This window comes from Rhinopithecus bieti, unplaced genomic scaffold (genome assembly GCF_001698545.2).
Source record: "Rhinopithecus bieti isolate Rb0 unplaced genomic scaffold, ASM169854v2 scaffold_1887, whole genome shotgun sequence".
Classification (NCBI taxonomy): Eukaryota; Metazoa; Chordata; class Mammalia; order Primates; family Cercopithecidae; genus Rhinopithecus; species Rhinopithecus bieti.
The window spans coordinates 2,006,758-2,027,370 of record NW_016803685.1 but is presented as its reverse complement, the minus strand read 5'-3'; the positions used below and the strand labels follow the sequence as shown (position 1 = coordinate 2,027,370).

The 20,613-nt window shown below is 39.4% G+C and overlaps 1 protein-coding gene and 1 pseudogene across 1 annotated transcript; one reads left to right on the top strand and one right to left on the bottom strand.

The window, feature by feature from the left end:
- Positions 1-9,782: 9,782 nt before the first annotated feature.
- LOC108514388 (60S ribosomal protein L17 pseudogene) lies at positions 9,783-10,337 on the top strand (annotated as a pseudogene).
- A 5,984-nt stretch (positions 10,338-16,321) lies between these two features.
- LOC108514381 (NADH dehydrogenase [ubiquinone] iron-sulfur protein 5-like) lies at positions 16,322-16,705 on the bottom strand. Its single transcript, XM_017850584.1, has one exon. The coding sequence runs from the start codon at positions 16,703-16,705 to the stop codon at positions 16,322-16,324; it is 384 nt and encodes a 127-aa protein (XP_017706073.1).
- Positions 16,706-20,613: the final 3,908 nt, after the last annotated feature.

The window sequence follows — 20,613 nt, the reverse complement described above, 5'->3', positions numbered from 1 at the left end:
TGTACCTTGAGTATTCCTAGGTTGAAAATCCCTGACTTTTTGCTTGTTTGGTTTGTTGGCTGATTGATTGGCTGCTTTTTTTTTTTTTTTTAACATGACTCTTATAAAAGAAAGAAAATTATTCTTAAATTTGCTTTAATTAAAGAATACAAAAGAAAAGCAAACCATTCTTTAATTTTAGACAACACTAATGTCAAACCTCTGTGCTAAACTTGTGCTAATTAGGTAAGGAATTTTTTTCTGAATTCACTAGGAATGGGATAGAATTTGTTTTCTGAATTTGGCATTTCTGTTTATCTGCACTCTTGCTACCAAGTGTACAAATGTTTCCAGGCTTTCTGTCAACTCACCACAGATTCATCTCAAAACTGGCTTGAGGTGAATGCCATTTCCAAAGTGAAGAGGTAATTTAGTCTCCAGGGTCATTTGGTTCTGCACATCATTTAAACAAAGTCCACCAATTCAATGTGAAAATGAGAATTACCATCCACTAGGGGCCAAGCTAAACCAAACATTTAATTTTATTGTAAATGTCTATTTTGTCCTAGTTGCAAATACAAGTCTTTTTTTTTTCTTCTTGATTTTTAGTCCATTACATGATGGGTCCAATTCAAAACTGTCCCTTTGCTCTAGCTCAGACAGAAAGCCACATTTCAGCAACGTGAATATGCAGTCATTATGAAAGACATGAAAGTACCCTCAGAAAGACAAGTGGTGCACTCGATGTCAGCCTCATCTAAACACCAAAAGAGATGTCACCTTTCAGACAGCAGTGCATTTAAAAGATTTCCGAAATGTTAACCAATGGTACCATCACAATATTCATGGCTATTCTGTTCCCTTTTTAGGCAAAGGAAGATGTGTTAAATTTGATGGGTGCCGAGCTCAGTTTTCAAGAAAATGCCTAGCCAAATGTCAATTTATTTCCAATATTTCTGAAAATGTAAAATGTGCTATGATGCCATCTTGTTAATGGAAAGTAAGTAAAAGTTTTAAATGTTGCCCATGTGGGATCACAATTACATGGTCGCATTTAAGGGCACTTTTGAGGTTGAGGTGGTTCTAACTTGAAGGTTCTATAAATCAGTATTAATTGTTTTCTGAGAAATTGGGAATTAATGTGTTCAACGACATATAGGTTACTAGTTGCCAACATCCTGCAGTCCACAAAATTCAGATTTAAGAGAAAATGACTCTGTCGACAAATGGACTTTTTCTACTGCTTCTACTTTTTTTATGTAATTTAGTTTATTATAAGGAAATACTGGCTCAAAATAGAAATGAAACAAAAAAAAAAAGAATAGCTAGTGCAATGTTTTACATGGATAACACAGAAAATAAATATCTCTTTATGGAAAGGCATATGTAGTTTTCCACAGAGTTTAATATGTACAATATCTTGTAGCATCCTGGACTTATGCAACATGATTTCTCCTTTAAAGAAAGCTGCCTCTTCCTGCCATGAATTCAGAAATATTTGCTCAAGTGTACAAATCTTATAAGCAGAAGGCTGGTCCTTAGCATAAGCAGGACGGACATCTACTTATGTACTATGATTTGGTAAGAATCCAAAGATTTCTCTCCCAAGGCTTTTAGAAATGACTTGATTTCCCACTCTGGGTTTATTGTAGTATTCTCCCACAGAAACTCTTGCCTCAATTGTACTAGTTATTTGGTGACTGTTTTACTTCATAAAGCTCTGTGTTTGCATCTTTACGTTTTCTAAGCTATATGTATACACCAGAAAAGTCATTATTCTAAGTGTTTTTTTGTGTGTGTGACTTTCTTTTAATACTGTACGTATACTGAACATTTGCTATATGGTAATGAGTAATAAAAATATAGACTTTGGAAAAAATTAACTTTAAAAAATACATATAATAGGATGTTCTAATGGAAAGGCAAGAGTATAGGGCAAGAGATTGTTTTACATTTCAGTTCATAAGTTTTTGGCAGAGCCCAACGAAGGCCAAATCTACCCAGCATGCCCATTGTCTGGGAGGATTTCCACAGGGTCACATAAGCAAATCCAAACATGTTAGATAAGTTTTTTTTTTTTTTTTTTTTTTTACCATTGTAATAGGTGTTTGTTTTATAGGTACTACTGCAACATGAAGTATCAGTTCAAAACATACCAAATAGAAAATGATTTATGTTAACTTCATTTTACTTAATGTTTACAACCTAATCACCATTTTATGAAGTTGCTTACAAAAGTCTGTACCTTTAAATCTGCAAAACACAAGTTTACTACAATGAGCATTTAAAATGCCATAACTGTTTTCATCTACATTTCCTTTTCATGCGAATACTTCTAATGGGCAGCAATATTTACAAACATGCACTAAACTGCACAACACTATGTCTTCTGTTAAAACCTTTATACAGTGTCTTGGAAAGCTTAACCAGGAAAATGCTTATAGCTGTAATCCAACTCTGAATACTGCTGGTTAGCTTATCAATATTAAATATTTGACCAAAGAGTTTGATGGATTTGAGTCGAAACCTTGACTTAAATAATTTATTAGTGGTCACTCATATAAAATATAGTCAGCAATGTAACACTATAAAATACAGTTTCACTACAAATACAGATTGGCAGTTGGATTTGTGTTTTTGGCAGAAAAAAAAGTTTAACTTTTAAATGAATATAGTTTAAATAAATTATTCTGGGAAAGTAGGCTAAATAATTTCATTTTCATTTAAACACTATGTAAAAGATAATCAAAAAAGATAACCAAATTTTTTCATCTCTTTGTTATTATTGTCTTTCAAGATAATAAGAGTGGTTTTCTACAGTTAAAATAGAGCTATTATACCCAGAGTTGTGGAGTTTGTGAATTTTGACTATAAACTTGATGACTGTATTTATTTTATATACAGAAACTTGCCGCACTGAGCAAGGCACGATTTTCTACTACCATGATAGTGTTCATTTTAATGTTCATGTGCAGAAAAAATGAAATAGTAGCCACTGATAATGAATTACATACTTTAGAGCCATCTGGTGATTGGTGCCTTGGGTTAAGAGTTATTGGGTTGTCATCCAATTATCAAGTATCTTCTTATTTTTCTTCATCTTTTTGCTGTTCAGCTCAAGGACATTCATCATCTTGTGGGTGGTCCCTTGCTAAGACTTCACCCGCTCTGCAGTATGCTCTGCCTCTTCTCCCAGCCCTACCAGGCTGCTTCCTTCCTCTTGGCTCTAGTACTGTCCCATCCTCAGCTCACTGATGGGGTCATCTTTCGGTGATCATATGAGAGGCAGGAGTCCCTACTGTGGGCCTTGAGAATAGAGTCTGGACCAGGGTCTGAGGACTAAACCCCCATAGAGGTGGGGGCCCCTTAGAGCCTACATAGCTATTCTCCCAGCTTCAAACCTGCCTCTAGTCATCTTCCTTGTTGAAGACCATGGCCATCCCCTTCTCTGAGGTCCTGTCATGCCCCACCACTTTCTCCAAGAGTAGGTGCAACCTAGATGGACTAAAGATGATTCCAAAGGTATGTCAGAGAAAGGGAGTAAGTGGCCTGTAATCCCAGCACTTTGGGAGGCCGAGGCGGGTGGTGGATCACGAGGTCAGGAGATCGAGACTATCCTGACTAACACTGTGAAATCCCGTCTCTACTAAAAATACAAAAAATTAGCCGGGTGAGGTGACAGGCGCCTGTAGTCCCAGCTACTCGGGAGGCTGAGGCAGGAGAATGGCGTGAACCCGGGAGGCGGAGCTTGCAGTGAGCCGAGATCGCGCCATTGCACTCAAGCCTGGGCGACACAGAGAGAATCCGTCTCAAAAAAACAAAACAAAACAAAAAAGAAATAAAAGAAAAAGAAAAGAAAGGGAGTAAGTGGGGTGGGCCTTGAACAGTAGAGGCAGGGAATTCTAGGCAGCAGCTGTGAATGGAGGGCAGGAGGTTTGGTGTGTGTTTAAGTGACCAGCAGGATCAGACCCGAGCTGCAGTTGGGTTCTGGGCATTGGGTAGGACTGTGTGCAACGTGTCCCCATCAAGAAAAAAGATGTGGTTTCTTTTTTCTTTTTTTTGAGATGGAGTCTCACTCTGTCGCCCAGGCTGGATGGAGTGCAGTGACCAGATCTCTGCTTACTGCAAGCTCCGCCTCCGGGTTCACGCCATTCTGCCTCAGCCTCCCGAGTAACTGAGACTACAGGCACCCACCACCACGCTAGCTAATTTTTTGTATTTTTAGTAGAGACAGGGTTTCGCCGTGTTAGCCAGGATGGTCTCCATCTCCTGACCTCGTGATCCACCCGCCTCAGCCTTCCAAAGTGCTAGGATTTACAGGCATGAACCACTGCGACTGGCCCAAAAGATGGGGTTTCTAAGGATGTGTGTGTGTGTGCGTGTGTGTGTTTATCTTTCTGGGATGAGGGCTCAGGGACAGTGGGTAAGGTACTCTCTCACCAGCAGTCACCTCTCCCACCCTCATCCCCACAGCCAGCTGGTTCCATTCCCCACTCAGCCTTCCTTCCTAGTCACTGAGCCTCAGAGGCCTCCAGCCAATAAGAGAAGGGGCTCCAACGGTCCTTCCCCTCCTCCTCTCTGCTGGATCTCTTCCTCCCTCACCCCAGTCCTGCCCTGCTCCTGACTGGGCTCCTCCACACCTCACAGCCACTGTAGGGTTCCTCAGAAAGCATTCACAGGAAATCACTCCTCCCCTGCTCCCTGGCCCTTACTTTATTTCTATCCATGGCTCCCAGACTGGTGTACCCTTCTCTTCACAAACACTGACCTCAGAGGCTCCACTCATGCCCCAGACCCTGTGCCTCCAGCCTGTAGTCTCCCTCTAGGGCCACTCATTGTGTCCCCCATCTCACAGTGCTGATGGTTTCCTCTCCCTACCCCTACCCCTCCCTGCCCCTCCCTGCCCCCTGTTCTTCACCCAGAGGACTGGAAGAAATTTGAACCCTTCCCTTCCATATTGTACTCTTTCCCCCTTCCCCACTGTGGCCACTAAATTATTTATATTTTGTAGAGACAACTCTGTATTGTAGGGGATGAGGGGGGCTACTCTGGTTTCCTATTTCTGTGTATAAACATACTATAGACCATTACAATAAAAGTAACTTAGATTGAATTTTCCACCAGCTCAACGAGGTAAGGGATTGAATTTGAAGTTACATGAATTTTTTTTTTAAAGTTAGTATAAGACTTCTTGCCTTCTTGAATTTGAGGACTAAGTTCAGGGTCTCTACATATGGGAGCCAGGAAACATTTCTTTTCACACAAGAAGATAAGTTCCAGGAGGGAAGGAACACATTTGTCTTGTGTATCATTTCCACAGGGCATAAAGTAGGCAGTAAATTAATAGCGCTTAAATAAATTAATGACTAGATAAACACATTAGTACAAATGTCATTATTAGTTAGTTATTATTCAGCAGAAGGTAGAGAGGAAGAACAAATATGTTTTGAGTCCAGAAAAGAAAATTTCCCAAACACTGGAGGACCAGAGACAAATGAACAACATATGGCAACCCAAGGATATAAACATGCTCTGTTACACAGAGGGCTGATAGAGGAGTAGGCACTTGGTGTTGGATTGGGGGTGGTAGGGGTGTGGAACGTTGAGTAAGAATGACAAAGACAAATTTGTTCTCAACCTTATCAAATTGATGGAAGAAAGGGTTGGAAACCTATTGCTATGAAAGGGACCTTTGAGTCTTTTAAGATAAACATCTTAGAAAACTTTTGCAGCCTTGTTGAAGTCAATCTCTTCACCTGCAAATTTCTCTTCAGCCCCTGATTTTCATTTTTTTTTTTTTTTGCCCTGTTCCTCTTTTAAGCAAATATGAGCTCAAAGTGAAATGGGAGAGTTCCCTGGCCCCCCTCACAGGATATGTGACAGGGATGTGGTTCTTCTGTTCATGCGCTCAAATCCCTTACAGTAGGGGAAGCATGCAGACAGGCAGGTGCAGGAGTTATGGCAAGTGCTTTTGGGCTCTGGTCCCATGGTAACGTCTAGGGGTGGGAGCCTGCAACTCCCAAGGCCCAAGTGGGTGTGTGTTACAGGGTGCTCTTTTAGCCTTGCCATCCACCAACAGCTTAAGTGTTAAACAGCTCAGTGGACCCTCTGCCTTTTCACGAGTACAGAGGGCCAGTGTGACAGCTTTCTGTATCCTGAGATCTTGTCCGGTGTCCAGGAAAACTCAGGTCACACATGGGCTTGAAGGATGGTGAATTAGGGAGTTTTACTGAGTGGTAGTGGTGGCTCTCAGTAGGATGGATGGGGAGCTGGAAAGGGGATGGGGTGGGAAAATGATCTTCCTTTAGAGTTTGGCCACCCAGAAGCCTATCTCCTCTCCCACCATCCCCAGCCAAACTCCTCTCGATGTTCAGACACTTCTTTTCTTCTCTCCTCTGTCATTCTGCTCTTCTGTTAATCTGTTTGTGGAGCCTGGGGTTTGGGGTTTATATGGGTACAGAATAGGGGGACATAGCAGGCCAAAAGGTAACTTTTTGGTGTTCAAACAGGAATACCTGCTCCCACTTAGGGTCATGGGTTTTCAGGCTTCAAGGTGGGGCTTTTACCAGGAACAACTGTCTTCTACCCAGTATTTCTCTGTCTCTTGTCCATATCAAAAGGCTCTCCATCATGCACCTGGAATCTAGCTAGGCAGCTGGTCACCAGGAAGGCTTCTAGGAAAAGCCCAGAAGGGAGGTCATCTAGAGACAGCTTTTCAGTCTTTCCTACCATCCAGTCCTGATGTGGCCTGCTAGAAAATATTTTCTCACAACTGCTAGCCAGTGGAGACAGAAACTTTCCCAGAACTTACAATAGGAGGTCACATGCAGGTCAGGTCCTAAAATAATCTGGAAAAGTACCTACCACAGAGGTGATTTTCCTCCTTTCCATGAACTCAGACACTCCCCCATTACACCCTCTACATCCTTCCTAGGGAAACTCAACAATATCTTCTCTTTCATGAGAAAGCAACAAATGACCAAATAATTCATAAGACAAGCTACATATTGCAATGAGGTATAATTAAAATATGTCACATATTTACCAACTGGCTCACCTGTAGCCCAGCATATGCGAAAAATCCTTCACTTTGCTGAATGAATCCAGCCGCCTGCTGAGAAAACCATGTCAGTCTGACAGCGCCTGACTTAATTACTTTGAACTTAAAATAATTAATAAGTCCCTCATTTTCCAACAGGAAAGCACTTAATGCTGTTCAATAAAATAATTCATAGCCTACGTAACTTGCTGCAGCCAGAAGGTGTTTTTTTGTTTGTTTTGGTTTCGGGTTTTTTTTCCCTATAACTTTGGGTAATTTATCTACTACACATTTGGAATGATGTTGCCTCACTGAGCCTCCCACAGGTATGTGAGTTTTGATCATTACATTTCTTCTAGTAAACCCAGTCTTCATCAAATGCACCAGGGAGAGCCTGGCTTTCACCTCTTCCTCCCTCTTGCTAATCCTTCTGAGTCCTGGGCTTCATTGTAAATGGTCTGAAGAGTCTTTTGGCCTCAAAACCTAAATATTTGCTTAAAATAAATGTAGAAACGGGTATAGGGAGGTGGTTGAGTGAAAGGAAAAATGTGTGCCAAGGAAACAAATGCGAAAGAAGAGAGCACAATAGTGAAACATTGATGAAGGATGTACAAAATGAACCTGAACTTCACCTTCTTCTGGTCGGCTTTCCATTTGGTATCTTTGCAGGTGGCTGGTTGAGGTAATATGGATGCACAAGGCAGTGAATCTAATTTTTGAAACTGTTTAAAGAGAGATTTTTTAGTCTGTAAGCACATTTCTTTTAAGGGGAGAAACTGTCTTTCAATATGCCTAATGGAGATCAAGAAAGAAAGCTGTGGTTTCCCAAAGGTCCTATATTTGATTTCTGCCCTGAAAAGAATGTTTATTCCATTCTAAGTAGATCATGTTTTTTGTTTGTTTGTTTGTTCATTTTTTGTTTTTTGTTTTTGAGACAGAGTTTCGCTCTTGTTGCCCAGGTTGGGGTGCAATGACATGATCTTGGCTCACTGCAATCTCCGCATCCCGGGTTCAAGCGATTCTCCTGCCTTAGACTCCCTAGTAGCTGGGATTACAGGCATGTACCACCACACCTGGCTAATTTTGTATTTTTAGTAGAGACGGGGTTTCTCCATGTTGGTCAGGCTGATCTTGAACTCCCAACCTCGGGTGATCCACTCGCCTCGGACTCCCAAAGTGCTGGGATTACAGGCATGAGCCACCATGTCTGGCCAGTAGATCGTTTTTAATGGAAAATTTATTGTTAGAAGTTCTGTAAGACTATTCCATAAATGGGTTAAAACACAGTGGGATGGGGAAGGAGGACAAAATAAAAGCTAAAATGTTTGCTCTTTGTGAAAGCAAAACCTTTGCCAGGAGACTCTAGGTGCCAGTACACTGGTTCTCAAACTTAAGTGTGTGCATGATAACCACCTTGGACCTTGAGAAAATGCTCAGTGCTAGGAGGTAATATCAACAGAGACTCTGACTCAACAAACCTGTAATGAGACTTGAGAAACTGCATTTTTGAAGACTCAGATGATCTGATGTGATCAATGGTCTACACTTTGAGAAACACTGCTGTTATCAGCAATGCAGGAGTTGAGGGTTGCCCTAAAAGACCTGAGAACCTGAGAATTTGCTACTAAGAAGAAGTGCCTGAAATTAACAAACAGTGACTATTATCAAATGTCCTTAAGTAAAAAGCCAAAGTTTTCTGTGCCCCTTCCAGTAAAATAAGCTGTATATAAGTCACCGGTGGGAGGTGGGAGGCGGTGACATTAAAAATTTTCACTTAAACTTCATTTGTTTCAAAGTCCTGCTTGCTCCTTTGATGGAAAAAAGAAAATCATAAATAAGTGGGAGAAAGGTCTCACTTTGTATTCCAAACAATATTGTTTTAACGTTGTAATTAGACATCTTCACTGGTGCACAGATCTTCCCCCTGGAAAGAGGATCGCTACTGACCCTTCCTTTGACAGACATTCTATCCTCACAGAGGCTTGACTGAAAACTGTAAGAAAAACCTCTTCGTGCCCACCACTTTGTTAGCCTCCCCAGAAGTGGATTCATGAAGCTATCCGCACAGATGACGAATCCCACCTTCAAGAGAGGAATGAAAGCACTGAGGGCAATATTGGAAGATGGCTGGGCATTGTTTCACACAGAGAGTAAGGGGAATGGAACTCTTTGGTCCCACTCTCTTGATACCCTTTTCATTATGATCAAAATATCGAACTACAAACTCTTGACCAAAGAGGGGAGAAATCTCTAATTTTGACAGATCTATAATAATAATGATGAGTTTGCATCAAACTCTCCAGATAACCAAAAGTTACTCCTTATTATAGCCTGGTGTTTAACACCGAGGCTTTGGCAACAAGCAGCTCAGGGTTGAAGCCCAACTCTGCCCTTCACTGTCTGTATGATTCAAGGTATGTCATTTACTTCTCTGAAGGCCAGTTTCTTTATCTATAAAATAGAGATAATAATAAGTCTTATTTCACAGTGTTGTTATGAGGATTAAGTGAGATAGTTTGATAGAGTGGTTGGTACAGGGAAAAAATGTTTTAAACGTGTGCTATTCTCACTCCCCTATAAATCCATAAGGACAGTAGTATGACTCTACTGTTTGTCACTGTAATCCCAGCATAGATCCTGGTTTCATAAATATTTTTGGAATAAAGAAAAGAAGGAAAAAAAGTAAGAAGAAAGAAAAGAAGGAAGGACAGATTTGAAAAAGCAACTAGCTCTTTCCCTAAGCGGCCTGAGGTAATCTGTGAAAATGATTCACTATTCACTTGACCCAGAGAACCCCAGGAAATCATGCAAATCAAGAGGTTCCAATCTTCGTGTTCACTTTAAGAACACTCGTGAAACTGCCCAGGCCATCAAGGGTATGCATATATGAAAAGCCACGAAGTATCTGAAAGACGTCACTTTACAGAAACAGTGCATACCATTCCGACATTACAATGGTGGAGACGGCAGGTGTGCCCAGGCCAAGCAGCGAGGCTGGACACAAGGTCGGTGGCCCAAAAAGAGTGCTGAATTTTTGCTGCACATGCTTAAAAATTCAGAGAGTAATGCTGAACTTAAGGGTTTAGATGTAGATTCTCTGGTCATTGAGCATATCCAAGTGAATAAGGCACCTAAGATTCGCCGCCGGACCTACAGAGCTCGTGGTCGGATTAACCCATACATGAGCTCTCCCTGCCACACTGAGATGGTCCTTACTGAAAAGGAACAGACTGTTCCTAAACCAGAAGAGGAAGTTGCCCAGAAAAAAAAGATATCCCAGAAGAAACTGAAGAAACAAAAACTTATGGCACAGGAGTAAATTCAGCATTAAAATAAATGTAATTAAAAGAAAAAAAAGAAAAAGCAACTAATTCCAAGGCAAAAAAGTGAGAAGTGTTCAGAAATCACAAAAACCTATGTCTTGCTCCCAAAAAGTCTTTTGCAGGTCCAAGCAGTGAGTCGGGGATCTGTCCAAATTCCATCTGGTGGCACTGGCCTCTCAGCATGAGTCTTCCAAGGTAACTGCGACAAGAGAAAGGACCTCTGGAGCGCCGTGCCCAGGGAGTGACTGTATCACCCCTGTTCAGGTCCATTGGCTAGAACCCATCACATGACCGACCCAGCTGCGGGGCAGTGGGAGATGGAGTGTACCATGCTCCAAGGGACAACAAGAGAGCCAAACACAGGGGAGCACTAGCAATATCTACCGCAGCCTGCGTCCTGGCATCCAAGTCTAAGGAAAGGCAGTTGGCAAAGGGTGTATAGGAAAACATTCTGAAAAGACACAACAAAAATAAATATGTTAAATCATCTTTTTTTTCTTTACAATATTATGGGATTTTCATCTGGTGTCTGATATTTTCAGGTGCATAAGAGACCTCTCAAGAAAGTATAATACACTGTGAACTGAGTTAAACCTTTTATTTCCTCACTTTCTCTTTCTCTCTCTCTCTCTCTCAGATGCAGGCAAACATACATATGACAAAACACACACTATTTTTTCTGTTCAGGCAGAAGTCCTCTCCATCCACGATAACCCAGACCCTTGGAGGAGAAAGAGAGGAGAGATGCAAATGTTTGCTGATACCTAATTATTGAGAAGCATCAAGAGATACTAGAAATGAGTGGATATGTATCTCTGGCATGTTAACTGTCCTGAAAAAAAGCCTTAGTTTTCATCCACTGGATAAACAAAGCATGTCAGCTTTGACTTTGAACTACCAACTGACTTGGGCCAGATCTGTACATCTAGGACAATTAAATTATGGCAGAGTTATTCCTTTCGGTAACCTAAACACTCAATGAAGATAGCTGCACAATTAATTCACTAAAATTTGTCAGTATCCAAATCTGGGCAGAACAACCCAGATGTAATTTGCTCACAGTACATCTCGACAATGTTACATCACTTGAGCTTGTAGATTCTTGGACTAGAACTAGTTCTTTTTTGGGTCATAAATTTATGTGCAGTTTATCACAACTTTTAGTGCCTTAGAATTAAGGTAGTTTAATGCCATGTAAAGTGTTTTAGTTAGCTTCCTATGGTGAAAAATCAACTTCCAAAGTCTCAGCAACTTACAACAACAGACGTGTTACACATTGGCAGCTGTAGTCAACTGCTGTGGCTTTGTTTAATCTTTTCTCTCCAGGACTCAGATTAAAGGCAGGGTTGTGTTTCAGATTAGGAGCAGCTCCTTTTTGAGATATGCCATTCTTGAGAAGAGAGAAAAAAGTAAGAATGTTGCGAGAAACACACAATGCCTCTCAGATGTAGCATGAGTCATGTTCACTCACAGGTCATTGGCTAAAATTAGTCACATGGTCAAGAATAGAGAAGTATACATATTCCCTTCCCTCAGGACACACTGCAAGGTACATGGCCACAGGCAGGAAGTATAATCCTCTTGTAGGAAAAGGAGGGAATATTTGTAACAATATAATCTTCCAAAATACTGAATCTTTCTCATCTTAATATCCCTAGGGCCTAGCACAGGTGTCCAATGAATATTTATTAAATTGCATTGAATATTCATTGTATCGAATGAATATATCATTTCAGCATAAGTCAGTCATCTGAAAGAACAAGTATTTTATCATTATGTCTATCACCACTATTATCATCAAATGATATTTTTTAATTAGCCATGTATACCTAGTACTTATCTGAGCATTCTACAGGTAACAATAGATTTTATTGATTACTTTTAGTAGTATAGCAATCTAAGGAGAAAAATAATGGCAAATAATTCTCAAAAAGACATTAGCATACATTTTCGTTAACACAAACTCACAATTTTCTTTTTGAAAATACTGTTAATAATGCCAATCAAATTCTGATAAAAGTAGAATTTTTTTTTCTAAAACTTGTCTTTGGTATTTAAAATTGTATTTCTTCTGCTAGAAATATTTTGGGGGAACGTCAGAAATAGTGGGTGAAGATATGAACGATTCTCTTGGACAATGGACACAGAAATTAAAAGTCATCTCAGAAATTAAAAGTCATCTCAAATTTGTTGATTCTGAAGGCAGCCACTGAAATAGTTACAGGTTGAAGTACAAAATGAAGATTGCATGCTCAGGCTGGATGAATTCAAAATATAGTAAAACTTTGGGATACATTTGAACAGGGGCTGGTTATGCTGCTTTTGGATAAGCATTGAGGCAAAATGAAATTCTGAGACTCTGCCAGCCCCCTCTTAGGAAACTGGGTATAGAGGCTACGCTACAGCACATTCACTATCACAGAAATCGCTCATTTTAATTTGCATCCATTTCAGGAGTTGGTCACGGGCAAATTCACACATCCAGAAACTAGCTTTTCCTCAAAGATACCAGTATACTACACATTACATTACAAGAATCAGGACTAATACCTTTATCCTGTGAAACAATGCAGTCCCCTCCTAATTGCAACTAGAAATTGTACCAAAGTTATCATTTGTGCTCAGTGAGTTTGCGAATTAATTCATTATGCTGTTAAAATCCCAGCGTCTCTTATCACCTGCCGCTTTAAACACTCTGGTTGCATTAACAGCGCTGCCCTGTCAGCTGCCAAATGCAGGAGCTGGAGGCAGCTAAGAAGTGAATCCTTGAACTGAGAAATTCCACCTAGGGGAGGAGACGCAGCTTTGACTTGCAAACAGGGCCCAGGAATCCAGCAGAGCTATCTGGAGAACCACCTGAATCATCGATCCATAAAACCATCATGAAAGTCAATGCCTCCTCCAGCACAGATCAGAGTCAGGCTTAGATAAAATGCTGTCGGTAATGATAACCCTGTTCTCTGACCACGGACAAGACTAAGGGATCAGTTGTGCCTTATTTTGAGGAAACCTTGTGCAAATACTAACTTGAAAATAGCAGTCAGAAAAGTCACGCACCCCTTGTTTTGAAATCGTTTTCCACATATATGTGACTTGTACATTTAAAGGTTGATGTTACCTTTGAGGAAATAAGCCAGTATTGCTGATTAACATAATATTTATTTTCTACAGTGCCACCATAAGCCTCCTACATTTGCCTGGCTGCCAACCTATAATTAATTTGCTAGTGTGCACTGCTTGTCCCGAGATTTCCACAGAGTCACACTAGTATTTCTCATTAAAATGAATCCTGAAGGCACTTTGTTATTGTTTAGTCTCAGAGAAATATTGACAGTGGTTTTCTTTTTCCCTCCATCAACATCATTGTTTTATAAACGCTAAACGCAAAAGAATTTTTTGCACACCTTTGAAGTATTCCTTATCAATAATTCATTCAAAATCACAAAGGAGCAAAATAGCTGGATGGTTGAAACTGTAACAATGTTAGGAAAACCACATCTGCTTTTAAATAGTCATATTATTGAGTTAAAGCTTCAATGAAGGCACAGTAACATCCACAAGCCCGTTGGTTTCTCTTTGTGCTCAATTCAGCTGTGCCTTTTAAGTCAGCTTTAGGGGGTTGTTTCACCAGCATTCCAGATGACAGCACTAGGTTGTGGGCACTTTTGCCTCCATTTTTGTTTAAGATGCCTCCTGAAAGAGCAGAGCACCTGTGTCGTGCTCTGCCTCTGCCTCGTATCATGGAGAATTATCTCTTAATATCGAAGTTTGGTTTGCCTGATTTTTATACTATGCCCACCAGGAAGGAATTATCCCTACTCTCTGACGTTCAATGCAGAGCCAAATCTATTGCCACTACTAAATAAATGTTAAATAATAAGAATCATGTGGTGGTGCTAGGAAGAATATCTGTTTAAGAAAAGAAGAATACAATGGAAACCTATTACACATGTGCCAGAGGTATCCTCTACAGGATTCAGATATAAAACATCAGACTCTCCATTTTACTTTTAGTGTTGGATGAAAAGGCCATGCTTTTTAATTATTCCAACCATAGGTTAAAGAAAACAGCCATTAGCTCTTTTGTTAAAACATTCTTCTACTCTCCTCATTGATTTGAAAGTTAATAATGCCAGTGGTTTTCTATGTCACGGCATTGAGTTTTAAAATTACTGAACCTTATTCCTGAAGTCTAAAGTGATGGTAAACCATTACAGAGAGTGCATATCACAAACTAGGATATATTTTCTTGAGATTGTTAGGCATGTTAGAGCTAATGTTATTTTAGAAACTATAAAAAGGGAAATAAAAATGTTGGCTAAGGAATCCTGCTTATAAACTAAACCTGAACGGTTATCTCTTGGCACACTCAGAAACCCATTTAAACTTTCTCTGGAGATTAAATGAACATCCTTCTGTATGTCTGCTCACTACCCAAAAGCAATGAAATCTTATTTAACCTGAGAAAAATCTCTAATGTCACTTTCACCTCTCATCCACAACAAAACATAGCATTGTGCAAAATTAGTTATAGAATTAAAAACACCAATCATATTCTTATAATTTGCTTTCTCGTCCTGAACAAAATCTTACAGTTTTTTCTTTTTGACTTCTTAGCAATAGTCAAAACTGTCTAGCTAATTTCATTTAACTCAGTTGGTAAACAAACTTTTAAGAACTTTTAGAAACTGATGGCCAAAGAAAACTAAAGCCAGTTCAACCTTTCACAAGTAAAGCTATAAATGAAAGCTCATCTCCTCAACTGTTTATTTAGTTCTGGGTTCTCAGCAATGGCAGATGATACTTGGGATACAGCTAATACTAGGTTTAAGAAAAGCAAGGCTTTATTCTATTTCATCACGTATAGAAACAAAAAACTGTAGAGTGCAGTGATGTGAGCCTATAATTCCAGCTACTGAAGAGGCTGAACCAGAAGGATTGCTTGAGTCCAGGAGTTTAGCGCACTAAGACTCTAGTGCACCCGGACTCTAGTGCACTAAGCCGATTGGGTGTTCACACTAAGTTCGGCATCAATATGGTGACCTCCTAGGAGCAGGGGACCACAGTTTCCCTAAGGAGAGGTGAACAGGCCTAAGTCAGAAACCAAGCAGGTCAAAACTCCTATGCTCATTAGTAGTGGGATCAGGCCTGTGAACAGCCACTGGGCTCCAGCCTGGGCAACATAGTGAGACTCTGTCTCCAAAAAGAAAGAAAGAAACATAAAAAACTCAGCCAAAGATTTTACAAACTGAGAAATATGAATAGATTAACACTATACTATATTAACTCAAGAATAAGAGACTTACCAGGTGTGGTGGCTAATGCCTGTAATCCCAGTACTTTGGGAGGCCAAGGCGGGCAGATCATGAGGTCAGGAGTTTGAGACCAGCCTGACCAACATGGTGAAACCCCGTCTCTACTAAAAATACAAAAATTAGCCAGGTGTAGTGATGCATCCCTGTAATCCCAGCTACTCAGGAGGCTGAGGTAGGAGAATCGCTTGAACCCTGGAGGCGGAGGTTGCAGTGAGCCCAGATCACGCCACTGCACTCCAGCCCGGATGACAGAGCGAGACTCTATCTCAAAAAAAGAAAAAGAAAACAGAATAAGAGACTAATAGTGATCAATCATAAATGGTCTACGAAGTAAGCTAAGACTAATACACCTCTTTTTTTATGAGATAATATTCTGGCATAGAAAGACATATATTGATCAAATTCTCTCACAATATCCTCAAAGACAATAATGTGCTAAATAATTATTAGCCATAATAATTATGAGCTAATAATTATTAGTTACTAATAATAGACACTATTCATTGAATATTTACCATGTCAGGTACTATTCTAGAGGAAATTATATATATGTTATATATGTACGTGTTTGTGTTTATATGCATATGAAATCTCTGTATGTGCAACAATCCTTTGAGATTGGTATTACTATCCCAATTTTTTAGTGAAGGAAATAAAGCTGAAAACTACTTTATAACAGCTGGGTGCAGTGGCTCACACCTGTAGTCCCAGCACTTTGGGAGTCTGCTTAGGGGCTGAGGCTCCCCCTTGCCCACATGGTGAGGTGGACGGGTGTACTTCCCTTCCTTTACCAGCTTGTCCCACTGCTTCCTGGTGGTACTCAAACGTCTCATCGTTTTCTGCCAAAGTATACACTCTATGAAATAATCATATTTTATTTTGCACTCTTTCTCTGCCCAGATACCACCAATTCCATGTGCACATTCTATCCATTCTTTTTCAAAAGGATGACATCGAGCAGGAATCTTGTAGGACTGTTCAGCACTTTGGATTGTCAACCATTGATCTATGTTAAGGCCAAACGGTTTCTGCACATCCAAGAAAGGCATGGCATTCTGATGCTCGTTCCCTTGTCTCTTCTCTGGCCGCTGCTTCAGGATGATTCTACTTTTCAAATTTTTATATGACACAAACCTGAAAATAGTTCACTAATAGATTAGATTACCAAATCCATTTTGACAAAAAGCTCAACACACAGGAATAATGAACCCAAATTAGGTACATTTAATATAGACAAGCGTAAAGGGGATGACTTATTTTAATCTTGGTTTCAGTAAGAAAAAAAAAAATTTACAGATTTTAGTTGACCACAGACAGCACAATAATTCTGCCCCCAAATTATTGATCAGGTGCCTTATTACCCAGATGGAGGAAAACAGTTCTCTCATTGTAACTGTCAGGTAATATCTACAACTTGAAAAGTCTCCAGAGCATGAGACAGCTTGTGAGGGTATGGAGAGGGGCCTCTTGCAGTTTTCATCTGGGTTAGAACATAGCAGGTTTAGCTGGAGAACTTTTCTGAAAGTACCCAGGTTAGGGCAGCCTCCTTCTGATAGCCCCCACCCACCCTGGATAGTGCCATACCTATCTGATATGATAGATCTGTTCAGAGGTATCAGCTGATGTATTTTTAAAATGCTTCCCCAGTGATTCTAGCACATTACTATATACTTCGCATCTTATACTCCCCCAAAAGTTTCCCAGTATCCCAAGTAAAAGCCATTCATCTACCAAAGCTACAAAGTAGAAACAGATATTAAAAATTACATAGTGGGAGAAAAATGTCAATTAGCTTCTGTATACAGTGACCAGAATTGAGCAACATATTAGCTTAAATATCTGGGCATAAAATCAATAATAGAGAAACCAGGTTAATTAAACATTGTAATAAAATGTTTAAAAGCTTAAAAGCTAAGATTTTTACAGCCAGACAGATTGAGAGATTTTTTTTTCTCTAAATTTCGGTGTTGTTCTTTGTCAGTTTCTTGTTTTGTTTTGTTTTGTTTTGTTTTTGTTTGTTTGAGACAAGGGCTCGCTCTGTTGCCCAGGCTGGAGTGCAGTGGTACAATCATGGCTTATTGCAGCCTCAACCTCCTGGGCTTAAGCAATCCTCCTACCTCAGCCTCCCAAGTAGCTGGGACTTCAGATGCACATCACCATGCCCAACTAATTTTTGTATTTTTAGCAGAGACGAGGTTTTGCCATCCTGAGACCAGGTTAGTCTCAAACTCCTGGGCTCAAGTGATCTGCACACTAGGATTACAAGTATGAGCCACTGCGCCCAGCCGCTTTCAAGGATTTTGACCTTGGTAAGCTTAGTGAGCTCAGTGATCTCAGCTTCTCTAAACCTCAGGTTTCTCATCTGCAAAATGGGACAGTAATCGTTTCTCAACTTGAATCTCACCTTCATCACTTCTAGCTGTACAGCCTTAGGTAGATGCTTAACCTCTCTGTGTCGTAATTTCTTTGTCTCCAAAATAGCACAACAATAGTATCTACTTCATAAGGCTGTTGAGAGGAATAAATGAGCTAATATATGCAAAATATTTAAATGATGTATGGCTTACAGTTAACCTTCAACAAATCATAGCTATTATTTACTGTCTCTTCACATTGGAGATTATATAACCTGCCCTATCTATTTTACAGGACTCTTAGAGGAATCACATCATGTGGTGAATGAAGAATTACTTTCCAAACTGAAACTCCAACTGAATATTAGCTAGTATTTGTATCAGGCATAAATTCACGAAGCTTTTGTATAAACTTGCACTTAGAAATTAATATTTCTAGTTTATGTAGTTAGCTCATTTACCAGGCATGTTTGGGCACTTGCAATGAATTCCAAAGTGATTCGATAAAAATTTTACATGTGTATTGTAAATACTTACTAGGACATTTATATTTTCAGGAAACTTCAGGAACAATCCAAAAGTTGTAAATTTCAAAACAATTTTTGTAATGACCTCCCTTTCAGGGCTTCAACACTGAAAGCAAACAACTGTTTCTGGTTTTGTTTCTGCTTTCCCAGTCATACCTGAAATTGCTTTTATCTGGCTTTACTTACTAATCTTAGAAAAAAGAAATCATTGGTTCACAGAAAGTAACCCTCTGAGATTCCAAAACCACTGCCAGCAGAGATCTTTTGCCAGCCACCATTAGCTGAAACGTTTTCTAAAACATGGCTTTGAGTTGCACTTTTAAAATCAATCTTGCTATGTTTTAAACTTCTTTGTTTAATAAACAGCATTTTGAATTCATGTTCAAATTCCCTTTAGAATTTCAACAAAAAACCAACTACATTAGTTGGTTGTTTGTTTTGCTTTCTCTTCTTCTGTTTCACATACACAGTTCAAAAGCCAAAATTCCACCAATACAACGAAAATTCATGCGGGCTAATATTATCAAATTATTATACATACAGAATGGCTTTTCTAAACTTAGCAAAAAAAAGAAGTCTTGTATCAAAAGCATCTTTAAAGGACTTGTTTTCATTTTTTATCATAGTACCCAACCAATAAAAAGTAATGCTGTCTCAAAATTTATTAGATTTACTGAACTGTGTCTTCAAAGAAAAGGTTGTTTTATGAAGGAAAGGAGCTAGCTTCTCTTTTTCCTGATCAGAAGATTATCTAGTTTGAAGTGAACTGTTATGTCAAAATAAATGAGAAGCAGCAATAAGCTAAGTGAAAACCCAGGAGACAATGCTTGCTTTGAACTGAAAGTGGAGGCAGCATTATACAATGTGTAAATGCCTGGCAAGACCATCAAACGTGGGTCTCCTTCAGCGCAATGGAGCATGGTAAATTCACACCCTATTTGATAACCACCAAAGCCTCAAAAAAGGAAATTTGTTTTCAGATGCTCCAGGGTGTCAGTGATGCCCTTAATTTCACAGAAACAAACAAACAAAAAAAAGCGATGAAACAAAACTTTTTTGTTGGTTGTCAGTTGTATAAGTCCAGTTACATTGCTCAAAATTATTTCCTAGTAGATTGCAAATAATAATAATCAACTGGTCATTGGAAAAGGAAGTAGGTATTAAACGAATATTATCATCAAAGACCTCTTAGGTGGACAATTTAAAGCAAAGAGCAATCACAAAGACTCATAAAGACAAAAGGCTCATAAATACATTTTTTTTAACCACAGAAGGTAGGTATTTGAGATGTGTAGTCTACTTTTAAAATAATTTTCACATAGTCACTCTGGGGTCACCTATTGCTGGAAAATGAAGGTTTAGACTATCTTAGATTAAAAATGGATTGCGTCATTTAGATTTGCCAACCCTTTACTACCATAAGAATAAGTCTAGTTATTCTTGAAAAGGAAGGAAAAGAAGAGAAAAAGTCACAGCTACTCCAAATCCATATATCCTACTTCTTCCTATAGCCATTATAAGAGCCTGCCTTTTAAACTGCTGAAGTTAGTCGCAAAAGTTAGATCATGTTAGATCATTTTTTAATTATTTAAAAAAATAATTTTTAAAAAGTCTTTAAAATTGTCTTTCTCTTATAAAGGCAAAATGCCCATTGAAAAAAGAATCCTATGGCTCCATTCCCATAAAACAGGAGATAGTATCCTGAATGCAGAATATATCCACTCCGAAGCTTAAACTAGAATAACTTTGAAATTTTCCCTTGGTCTATATCTCTCTTTTGGTACCAGTACCATGCTGTTTTGGTTACTGTAGCCAGAGATGTAGACCAATGGAACAGAACAGAGTCCTCAGAAATAATACCACACATCTACAGCCATCTGATCTTTGACAAGCCAGAGAGAAACAAGAAATGGGGAAAGGATTCCCTATTTAATAAATGGTGCTGGGAAAATTGGCTAGCCATAAGTAGAAAGCTGAAAATGGATCCTTTCCTTACTCCTTATACGAAAATTAATTCAAGATGGATTAGAGACTTAAATGTTAGACCTAATACCATAAAAACCCTAGAAGAAAACC